Genomic DNA, 12,165 nt, shown 5'->3' on the forward strand with positions numbered 1-12,165 from the left:
ATTTACCCAAAGAATATTCACTTCACATTGGTTTAAACCAGAGAAAAGAATTGAATCCTTACGTTTGAGAAGAGGAAGCAAGAAAATTTTACTTTGAAAATCATTTTCCAAATTTTTAAATTAGCAAAAAATGTGATGAATGTTTTTCTGTACTAATCGACTGTTTCCCTTAAGTCTAGCTATTATTAGAAATTGTCATCATGAAAGATAAATAGAGCAGCATTGCTCTAAATTGTTGTTGTTCTTGAGCCCATGATTTTTTATTTTTTTGTATGTTTTTAGGTTTGCAAACTTTTAAAACTATGTATTTTAACCCTCTGATCCCCCATTAGTTTCTGGCCATTTTTGCTCTTGTCATATTTTTGACCTTGCGCATATTTTTCCACTGCAATATAAAATCCTGCAAATGTATGGAAACGGCACAACCCTGGTTGGAATTACACAGAGCTCAAACATGTTTTTGTGCAGTATGATATAATTAAATTTCCATAAAACATAAAAAAGAAACGACAAAAATTTGAACATCTTTGATTATTTACTTTACAAAAAATATAAAAAATGTGGAATTAGCATCTACATTTCTGAAGTGTCTACGTGTGTTACCAATGCTGGGGAAAAAAAGTTACTCTACATACTATGGATATTTCACTACTTACATTTTTAATTCCAATCTCTTCTGTGTAAACACAGCCTGCAGTTCATCCAAAAAATCTGTACATTTCTGTTATGTGATTGTTGGTTACAGCCAAGTCATTTCTGGCTTCTCAATTGCTCCAAGAAGGATAAAATTTTTCGTTTTTTGCAGAATATGATCGATGCCGACCATTCATTTTAGAAAAATATTTAAATGAGACATGTAAAATAATGTAATTTTAATGAAATATCACAATTTTAAATGTAAGATGTTTAAATTTTCCAGCAGAATGGCAAATCACAGATGAGAAGTTCAAAACCCATTGAATAGTTGCAAATGTAACAATTCCTGTTGTTTTTACAGCTTCTAGCTCTGATAAATGGTGTTTGAGGTTCAGAAGGTGGAGGCCTAAGATGCCTGCCATAGTTAAGTTGTCTGTCTTTGTGTTTTCAGGATGAAGGCGGTGAGTAAGAGTAAAGAGTCTGTGCTGAGTGACACAGAGAAGGAGAAGTATCCATCCTCGGTTCCTCCTTTAGACTTAAGTCTGGATGACTCAGCTCTGGATGCCAACCTGGAGTGTCACAGCCCGCCGCCCGACTACAACTCCGTGGTTCGCTACTCCACCCCTCCTGTGTAACCTCCTGCTTCACCCCCAGAGACCGTGAGACTGACAGCCTCAAGGCCTTTGCTTTGTTCTCCTCTGTTTTGACTCTTATCTGCAGACCGTTCTGTGGCAACGTTTGAAAGGGAAACATGAGATTCCCTCTTCAAGTGTTTAGAAAAGACGCTCATGGATTAGCTTGACTGTAACCTTTGCATCTTCCAGCTTCTGGAGCGTCTGCTGTGCAACACAAGGAAACCTGCTGAGCGTTGATTCCTTTCCAGTTTTCAGACGTAGGCTCACGTCCATGCTGCTGGTCCGTTCCACATTCACTGTGATGTCAAACAGTTAAAAACAGGCTCAGGTATTTCTTTGATCTACTGTGAAACAAACCGCAATGACTCCAGCTATACCACAGATCTGAACAAACCTTTGATGATAAAGAGAAACATCCAGGAGAGGCTGTTTGAGTATATTTCAATTTTATTGAAAAAGTGAAAACTGCAAATTCATTTATGGAGGAAAAGTCAAAGAAAAATTGTAATGTGGCTGCATCTGTCTGTGTGATCGTTAATTTTTGCTCAAAGCAAAATGAAGATGAAAAAAAAGAAATATTAATGCTAAAACTCTGTTATTTGTAATCTGACTTCATAAAAAAGAATCCAGCTCAGTAACTCAGGCTGACCCAGAGTGAGAGGAGAGGAGAGGAGGACTCTGGACTGAACGGATGTTTAAGGTTTCTTAAGTTTTGGAAAATCAGATGTTATTGGGGGAAACAGAACAGATTTAACATTACAGCTCAACCATGACTTACTGCTAATGTTCAGTCCTCCTCCTGTCCCAGTCGGGTGTTGAGTCGTCTTTGGTAAAAACTCAAAGTTAGCGGGAAACCAGATTTGTGTATTTTCTTTATGTACAGATTTAGTTAGAAACATGAAAGAAGACTTCATAGGAACAGTTTAATCAGAACGCACTAGTTAAATAAATGACCTGTGTATTTATAGAGATTGTAAACACTGCCACGTAGTCCTCCACCTCTGTTTAGACTCTTATGTAAAAGTTAACCAAAGCATTTTCCAGCTCAGTCTTCCTGATGCCGACACGTAATACTCCGGTGTTTAATTCCAGACTTATATGCTGTTTGTGCTGCTGTAATCACTGATCGTAAAAGCTGAGCGAATCTGATTCTGCAGAAAAAGCTGAGTGGGATCTTCTCCGTCCTTTTTGTTGTGCTAGTGAAGCTTGCAGTGCGAGTTTCAGAGTCTCTACGTGTGTGACGTTAGCACAACCCGTTCTGACTCAGTTACATTATTCAACATGTAAAACCTCCACGTTGAGCAGTTTATTCGAAAAATAAGATTTACTAAGCAGAACCTTCAGTCTGGCTGGTATTAGCACTCGTTCTGTAGAAACACAGCTAGCTTGTGTGTGTGTTTTGTTTTGTTTTTTTACCACTAAAGAAACAATATTTGTCAGGCAGTGCAAAGTGGATATTTTGAACTGGTGCGTTTCCAAAGGAGTCAGTTTTGTTAGTGACCAAATTTTTGTTTATGTGGAGAAGAATTGATAATGCACTGATACTTTTTCAGGCAGTTTCCCAGATGTGCATTAACCGTCGTGTTGTCCTGCGGGTCAAATAGAACCGTTTCACAGTTTGAAAATGTGGGGAAAAATATATATTTTCACAGTGAAACTTTTGATGTCTACATTTTCAACATGTTTAGGAATTTTTTGAACATTTTTTGGTGGACAAAAGAAATGTTAAAAATGTTTCTTTAAGAACACTCACCAAAAAACAGATTTTTTTTGGTGAGTGTTCTTAAAGAAAATAGTAGAAGTCTTATATATATATATATATATATATATATATATATATATATATATAAATCACTTTTTACTAATTTTTTGAAAATATTGACAAGATTTTTTTTTGTTGCCAAATTTGAGGAAAACTTTTAAGGAATTATTTGAATTTTCTTCCTGAAGGTTTTGCAAATTTTCAGAAATTTGGGGGATTTTTTTTGCTGAATTTTCGGATTTATTTATTTTTTTCCAGACAAGGAAACAATATTTTTTGGTGCCGATAGATGAGGACAACAGGAGGGTTAAGTCAAGTCCGACACTAAAAGAAATATTCACCGGACACCGAAGAGAGTTGAAGCCTAATCCATGTCTGGGAAAACTGAGCCGATGTCAAGTATAAGTTTTTGTATTTCAAAGGTATATTATGAAACAGTATTGAGGGTCACATGTTACAAAGAATTTATTTTTTGTTTGTATTTAACTCTTACCTGTAGTAAGCTACATAGTAGGAAAATTAACATTTGTGGTATTTGTTGTATTATTTCTTGCCGGCCTAACACCATCAATGTACTGCTTTCATTTAACGGATTGTGTTTATATAATTCACTCATACATTTCCAGCTTCATATGAACGGTTATTTTCTGCTGTCACAGTAACATTCAAAGATTTCCCCCGACTGCAAAGAGTTATTTGGATGTTGGATTTTATTGCATTTCTTTACAAACAACCACAAGTGTTCGTCCCTGCAGCAGCTCAAAGCTTCCTCCTGGCTGCTGTTGATGCAGTTTTAATGTTCCCAACACTGTTAACTGAACATATGAAGTAAATAAATGAATAAAGATCTATATTTATACATTACAAACAGTCTTGTCTCATATTTCCATGAAATACTTGTATGAGGAAAACACATTTGTTCGCTCTCAGCAGGCACCAGACTGCAGAGTGGCTGGAGGAAATTTGCAAAGACATTTATGATTCCCAGAGGATGAATCTTAATGGTTTTGTTGCTCCTTTGACTTCTCCTCTAGCACCGCCACAACGCTGACGTTAGAGGCTCAGAGTGAAACTAGACTGCTTTGCAGTTTGATGCTGACATTTGTGGTTTTTGTGAACTTTGTCGGTCTCCCCACTTTCCATCTGGTGCCATCATCTGGTCAAAAGTCACATTTGTTCAATACACCACTTTATTGCCACGATGCTACGAGCGTGGCTGTGTCAGCATGTTGTCATTTTTCTTAACTTTAATCAACAATAACTCAGCTGAAAGCTTCACTGAATTGTGTACATTTCTGTATGTAGCTTTGGACTGTGAAATTTTGCTCCAACAAAATTAAGCTTCAATGAGACAAAAAGTAAAAAATGTTATCTTCTTGAATGCACTGAACTACAAGTTATGAGGCCAATGCACACGCTTCTGTCTTTTCTCAATATGTCACAGAAAATGTAATCTCCCAAAGGAGGTTTTATAAGACCGCTTGCTGCAAAAGAAGACACGCAGCATAAATGATATTATTGAGGTTAGTGAAGTGAATCATAAGCCAGTATTTCCCAGCCTGTGAGTCGGGAAATCCCAAGGGATCCAATGATTAAAACATGCCTTTTATGGTTTTTCTTGTCATTTTAAACATTTATTTTTGTGATATGCTGGATATTTTCTTCTGCTTTATCTGTAAGACTGTCTCAGAGAGAAAATTAGTTTTTGATTGAGCTGCTAATGATTAATGTTTGCACTGGAGTGACGAAGGTTCCCATGTAGAAGCTGTTGCTTCACTCCAAAGAGTCAGAGGTCAAAGAGATTGTGAACCGCTGGCGTGAGCAAAGCAGTCAGAAGTTTCCTTGGGCACATTTATCATCACTGTCACAAGCAAAGGTTTACAGATTGATTCACCTAAATACTTTTACAGGCCTAAAAAGTGAAACTATTCATTTTTACACAAGGACAACTAAATGGTTAAAAAAAGAAAACATGGAAAAGTACAAAGACTTCGTGTAACAGAAATGTTTATTTGCCTTATTTCCTCTTAATCACCTCATGACCCCTCAGATTTATCTGACGACCTCTCTGGAGGGTCTCCACCTCCATGATGGGAATCTGTGACACAACAGGAGACTTCAGGCTATTCTTGACTCAACCCGTGTTGATTCACCGAATTAAATGCTTCCTCGTTTTTTCCCATTTGACATCTCAAACTTTAATGAAGAGGTTTGTTTGGACTGGAATGTGCCGTCAGCGTTGGGCCCCTCTAATGCTCATTGGACGGACTCACTTCCTTGCCAGGACGAGGTGCCGGCAGCCTGTCTGTTCACCGGGACAAAGCCCCTTGTGAGCGGGAAAGGAAGGAACTCTTAATCATCCTGGTCACGACCGGAGGACACCACACACCGGGCTTCCTATGGCAGCTCCTGGACACTGGGCGTGCCGGTGGGGACCCTCGGCTGTCCCTGCTTGTCCTCACAGGATTTACTGTGTCTAAGTGAGCGCCCAACTTTACACCCCGATGCATGACAACAACCTCCAACGTGGACTACTTCCAGAGTACCAGATACAAACAAACAAGGGAAGGATGTTGGAGGGTTGGGGAGGGTTTTCTTCACTGTCATGTTGTTTTTTTTTCTGTCTTGTGTCTTTGCACCTTCACAGTGTTTTTCCATGCAGGCACAAGTATGAGGATTGTTTCCTGAGAGCTGCTTTGCCTCTCAGTGAAAGATCGACAGAGATTTTATTAAACTAATCTTTCATTCATGCTAAAAAATAAATATCAGCTCAAGATGTTGAGGACAAAATATTCCAGTGTCCTTCACAGTCGAAGTTGTGCTTACAATACAGCTTTCACTCCAGTTTCAGAGACTCAAGCAGCCATTGTTTTCTGAGAGTCTTTCTGATCTGCACACACTCCCTTTTACATTGTATAAATTAGAAGTGAATAAATCATGAAAGAAATGGGGATGGAAAGTGAGAATTATCTTGCAGTTTGTGCCAGACTCACACTTAGAGGAAGAACACATATGTGGCGAAGTGTCGCAACAGGTTGTTCAACACCTTCACTTGTTTATAACGTATGCTTGAGTCTCTAAAAATGCAGAACTGAAGCTGGGATTTTTCACTTCAAGGAAACTTTGTGCATTTTGTCTACTTGTTTGGATCATGATCAATATATTTAGACTCAAGGAATGTGACTTGTGGATGTTTTTATCGTCTATAAGGTGCAAATGAACATAATTGAGTGGCTCCAGTCAACAGGATTTCATTGTTTTAGCACAGAAAATGCCTGTGAAAGAATACAGAGTTCACCAACAAAAAGAGGACACTGTGTAACATAACCTCCCTTTATCCAGGCTATTGTCCACCACAATCAGATTTGTCTGATTTCTTTTTACCTAAATGGGACAAAGTTGCACTGAGTCAACAAAAATATTGTACAATAAAAATATTTCTGTCACCAAACCCATAAATATACCAGCAGCGGTGTTACTTTTTTAGGGAAATTGTCATATGGTTTGAAAAAATTGTGAAAAAATATCACCAGGTGGGATTCCAATTTAGTGTCTCACTGCATTTGCGGCACTGTGACCTCGATAACTTCCCCACATTGTTGTGAGATAAGAAGTATCAGTAATGAAACACGCGAGAACATAAATCTCTCATCAGAAAACCTAAGTGCAGGATATGAGTAGAGGTGGAATGGGAAAAATAATGAAAAGTGTTTTGTCTCTCGCTAAACTCCTATAAGAATAAAGTGACGTCTGTCTTGAATTATTCCCGCTAAAGTTGAAAAAAAAAAAAAATCAGGACTCACAGCTTTACAATCTGTACAACATATGACGCCCTGAGAGCTTCAAGCCTGCAGTCAGATAAGAAAATCATTTAAAAAATAGATGCTGTAATGTTGATTAATGTCCAGTTTGCGTTGCACCCACTGTGCAGTCTGTTTTTGTTTCCCTTATTTAACAATTGCATTCATAACCTCCTCCTCCTGCCTCGATCATGTCCAGCATCCGCTTCCCAAAGCAAACAGAGCAGCAAACACTCCATTAATCACTGAAAAAAAAGAGCTGTTAATTCAGAGAACCAACAAACTGTGCCAAAAAACATCTGTGATGCAGCTTGAGATCTGATCTTACACCATGTCAAGGCCGTAGACCAGGGGTGTCAAGATCCGTTCCTGGAGGGCCACTATCCTGCATGTTTTAGATGTTTCCCTCTTCCAACACAGCTGATTCAAATGATCAGGCTCATTATCAGGCTTCTGCTGAGCTTGATGATAAGCTGATCATTTGAATCAGGTGTGTTGGAAGAGGGAAACATCTAAAACATGCAGGATAGTGGCCCTCCAGGAACTGAGTTTGACACCCCTGCCGTAGACCAAACTGTGCCATCATACCAGAGGAAAAAAAAAGTGAACCCCTTCTCTATAAAAACACAATGCTGTTCCCAGACCCCTGCCCATGAAGGTGAATGGAGGGTATAGCAGAGCTGCGCCTCTCACCTACATGCGGAACAATGAGCCGGATACTGTTCCTTTAAACCACCTAACTTTAGTCCACCTTTAACAAGGCTAGTAAAAAGCCAACAACATGTGGAGCTAAATAAAGACTGTTTATCAAAGGGTGAAGGTAAAAAACAAACAACAGATCAGCAGCAGGTTCATTAAATGTCACATGTAGTAGATACGGGGACGTCAGGATGATGAAAGTGGCACATTTGGATAAAGTGTGATTGAAATGTGGAGGTCAAGTCTTTAACTATCAAGAGGGTTTGTGCTTTTGTCTCTCTTTACACCTTCATTATCAAAAAACACAAACTACAAAAACCTCAAGTTGGAACCTCAAAGACAGTCAGAGGATTTATCTACTGTGTGGCAGCACATCAAGCACAATTTGAGATATTTCACCAGATAAGACAAAACCTCAACCCTCAGGAAGCTGTCAACAGATTACTGAAGTCGTCAGGGATGATCTTCAGGAGAACGTGAAACTTCATATCAACCCATCTGATAGTTGCTGAGCTCTGTCAGTCTGGATCAACACTTGAATTATTGTGGGAGCAGAAGAACACATTTTGCCAGTAAAACATTCCAAAAGATGAAAACCTAAAAACAAACTACCCATTCTGGGTGGCACAGCAGTGATCCCAAGGAAAAAACTATTTGGGATTTCATTCATGAAAGATTTATGACAACTTTAGCCACATAATTCCACTGCAGATGGATGTAGTGCAGCGTGGATGAAAGCAGTGCGGAGTGCCAGCCACCGCACATCTACAAACTGCTCGTGTCAGCAAACATGAAATGTCGTGTCCCACATTTGGCCTCAACAAATAATAAGTTCATCAAAAGCTGCCGCAACAGGAGCACCACGACTACACAAGAAATTTCTTAGAAACCCCAAAATTACTCCACCATGTTCACATTAATTGTGCCACTGTGGTGCAGCGTTTTTCCCAGGGCCTCCTGGAGCAGCAGAACTTTATACAGCTTCACCTCCTGCCAGGGAGCTGAACAAAGAGGGAGTCAGCGAGCCGGTTTCCCTACACTGTGAGGACTCTGGAGGCAAGTTGAAGTCCGTAAATTCACTATCAGACAAATCTGTGCACCTCCTGCTTTCACAGAACCACATGGGAGCAGGAGATGACCAGAAGTCCTGCTCTTATCTGATTTATATCCGTCTTCTGTTTCCAGTCAGTAAGAAAATAGAGTGACAGAAGGGTAACACATGCTATGAATAAAGCAAACACTGTGCACTTTTTCTACTTTCCACCGCTGGCATGCCAGCTTGTCAAATTTAAATTCAGATCAATAACACAAGTTTCCTGCTGCTTTCTTAGAAAGAGAAGTTCAGAGATGCAGTAAAAGACTTTCTTTAAATACTGATCCAAGTAATGCAGAACATGTGGGTGACTCAACCACAATAAAACGTCACTTTTTAATTTCCTGAAGTGACTCTAAAGTTCTTGAAAGTTTAACAACATCACAGAGCTTTCATAGGTAGTAACAGGTGGTGAAAGCGCGTATTTGTTAAAGGACAATTTTGTGATATTTCTCTGTTTTCATTCTAAACTAATCCCATGAACACCCAAAAACCAGCAATAAACTGATCCCACTAACAAATGTTGCTCCATAAATGAGTCACATAGTTGAACCTCCTGTATTTAATAAATAAAATGGACTCTGTGGTTTCATTTGAGTCAAGCATGCATCATTGTGTTGCTTCAAATACTCACATAGTCCAAAAATAAACATCTATGCAAGTATGAATGTAACAAATCATTCAACCTCAGTTCAGAAATTCCTTTTAAATGCATTTCAGAAACATGCTTTTTGGATTTGTTGGCAATTGTAATAACAGGCAACAGACTCCCAGATGTATCCTCAACATCTGTTTGGTTTCTTATCAAACTTACATTAGTTATATAGCAACCAGGTGGTGGAAAGGACATTTACATTCTGCTAGGATTTGACAGAGTGCAATAGATGGTGTTATACAACCATGTTTAAATACAAAAACTAAAGGAGCTGCTTACAGGTTATTGCATTCTGAATTTACCCACTTTTTATACTGAGAGCTTTTACTTTTCATACTCTGATTACGCTTGTGTGAATCTTGACTAAGTCCGTTTTACTGGCAGTTTCTTTCGCAACTTGTAAACAAAAGCATTTTTCGTTATTCTGCCAACATCTATTTTTGCTGTTTCCTGAACAAATTAACCCGAATATTTGAACATGACTGGTGTTTGTGGTGTTCTGATTTACACATGTTTTACATTACGGATGACAAACTCAGGATGGGTGCGTGTGTGTCAACCACGCAAGCACTTTGTCTAAAAATAGTAGCAGATGGTCCTGTTTTGCCTCCTTTCCTGCAGAGAGGCTCCGTGGCCACTTCAAAAACATGAATGAATTCCTCGGCTGCTTCGACACCACCTTCTGCATCGACGCTGTGCTGAGCTCAGGGAAAAATGCGGCTTTCGTTGCGTTGTGTGCAATCCTGTCATTTTGTCTGTGAAGTACTGCCGGTGTTTACGCATTTACCGACACTCGGAGCAAGAAATGGAGAGCGGTCGACTTCATCATCTGCGTTTTCATACACAAATGCAAATCCTGGGGTGATTCTAGCATCATCATCATCATCGCCTTTTTTAATCAAACCAATCAGATAATTTACAATGTGAAGGTTGGGTTCTCCACAGTGGATGTAGTCAAGGAGACAGTAAATCATAAACCACAATAATAAAAGCATTGTTTTAATGTTTAACAACTGTTTTAGGGCTTATGATGTTTATATAATGTTGGTATTGTTACAGTTGGATTTGAGGCAGAAACATGTCAAACTTTCTACACGCTCTATAGGTTTTACTGAACTGAGATGCATTTTTACTTTTATTTGGGGATTATTTGATGCCACACACCACAGCAACATTTACAGCTGAAGATCATTTGCATTGTCCATCCTTACTGGAGCCTGAGGAAAATTACAAAACACAAACTCAACAATGTATGCAGAAATGCAAGAGCCGTTTGAAGGAGTGTGATGTCAGTAGAGTTCATATTATCAGTGGGTCACTGGAATCAGGTGTCGCTGACTTGGAAAAAGCACAGCAGCTTTTGACAGCGAGGTCCTGTGTCCAAATATTATATTTTCATGTCTATGATTGGGAACAGACTTATCACAGAGAAAATGTATGTTTGTTTTGGGAAACCTATGCAGACCTGAAGTAATAAGATGTAAACAGATGATGTTATTGGAAACACTGGACATTTCTTCATTTTCCAAATGCCTAAAGAAATCATTCAGCAGCTGCTGTGGCTGTTTTTAGTCAACAAATGGATCGTTACATACATTAAAGCACAGAACTTATCAAGCAAATACAGACAGAACACTACAAGATACAACATACAAACAATGGAAGTCTCATTCAAACAGGAAGCAGGAGATCATTCATGGCTGCATCACTCACTCACTGACCCCTGTTTAGTAACAGTTCCAGTTTAAAATGATCTCAGTCAGGATTCAGATGAATTTCTGCGCTTAAAGAGTTCCACATGTTGATCCCAGAACAGACAAAGCTGTTTGTCTAAGTCGTGGATTTACATGAAGACATGTAGTAATTCCTTTAGGACACTCCTTGAATTCCCCCACCAGAAACCTTTTTAGGAACCTACAGGTCACTAAGCACCTGAGTTTCATTAGGTAGGCACTTGAGCTTCAGATTAGCGGGTTTAATGAAATGATCAAAACATGCCATATTCAACATAACATGTAGAACTCTGGTTTACTGATCAGTCTTGTTTTTAAGCCTCAGCATCACCAATCTGCCTCTGATGGGCCTTTGTTAAAAAAAAAAAATTCACTGTGTTGTAGTGAAGAGCTACTATTGTAGGAGAACATATTCAAGCTAAGGAATGCTCACAGTAGTATTTAAGATGCTGTCATTGATATATGTATTAGTCTATCTATCTATCTATCTATCTATCTATCTATCTATCTATCTATCATGAGTTATAAGTAACTCAACTGCACCATCTAGTGAAAACACACAGAGCATCCATCCATTATCTATACACCGCTTGATCCTCATTAGAGTTGCTGGGGCTGTAGTTTATTCCAGCTGACTTAGGGTGAAGGTAGGAGACACCCTGGACAGGTCACCAGTCTGTCACAGGGCTACATATAGACACAAACAATCACAATCACACCTAAGGACAATTTAGATTTATCAATTAAGTGTGGGAGGAGTCCAGAGAACCCGGAGAAAATCCATGCATGCACAGGGAGAACATGGAAACTCCATGTAGAAAGACCCCAGGCCGGGGTGTCAACCAGCAGCAGCACTAACCACTGATCCACTGTGTAGCTGTACTTTGACCAGAGGAATTAAAAGGAAACAGTGGTAAGATTTTGCAAATATTGACAAGCGACTGAGAAATGAAGAATGGAATTCAAAATACAGAACACATGTTCGACCTTAACAGGACATATTTTCTCAAAAACCCTGCTGAAATATCAGAATGTATACAAATTAAACTATTTAAGGAGAGAAATTTCAAATACAGTTAATGTTTTATTTCTGCTGGGTTCACTTTAGTCTGTAACTCTGAACATGTTGTAGATTGTATTCATTATGTCATC

The 12,165-nt window shown here is 38.9% G+C and overlaps 1 protein-coding gene across 4 annotated transcripts in view; it reads left to right on the plus strand.

Annotated features, from left to right (window-relative positions):
- Positions 1-3,901, plus strand: part of kdrl (kinase insert domain receptor like) — a 56,548-nt gene extending 52,647 nt beyond the window's left edge. For all 4 annotated transcript variants that reach the window (XM_022196665.2, XM_051954926.1, XM_022196667.2 and 1 more), the window contains exon 30: positions 1,088-3,901. In XM_022196665.2, the coding sequence (XP_022052357.2) occupies positions 1,088-1,271 (184 nt within the window). In that variant the 3' untranslated portion in view covers positions 1,272-3,901. The remainder of the gene's footprint in view (positions 1-1,087) is intronic.
- Positions 3,902-12,165: the final 8,264 nt, after the last annotated feature.

This window comes from Acanthochromis polyacanthus, chromosome 10 (genome assembly GCF_021347895.1).
Source record: "Acanthochromis polyacanthus isolate Apoly-LR-REF ecotype Palm Island chromosome 10, KAUST_Apoly_ChrSc, whole genome shotgun sequence".
In the NCBI taxonomy this organism is placed as follows: domain Eukaryota; kingdom Metazoa; phylum Chordata; class Actinopteri; family Pomacentridae; genus Acanthochromis; species Acanthochromis polyacanthus.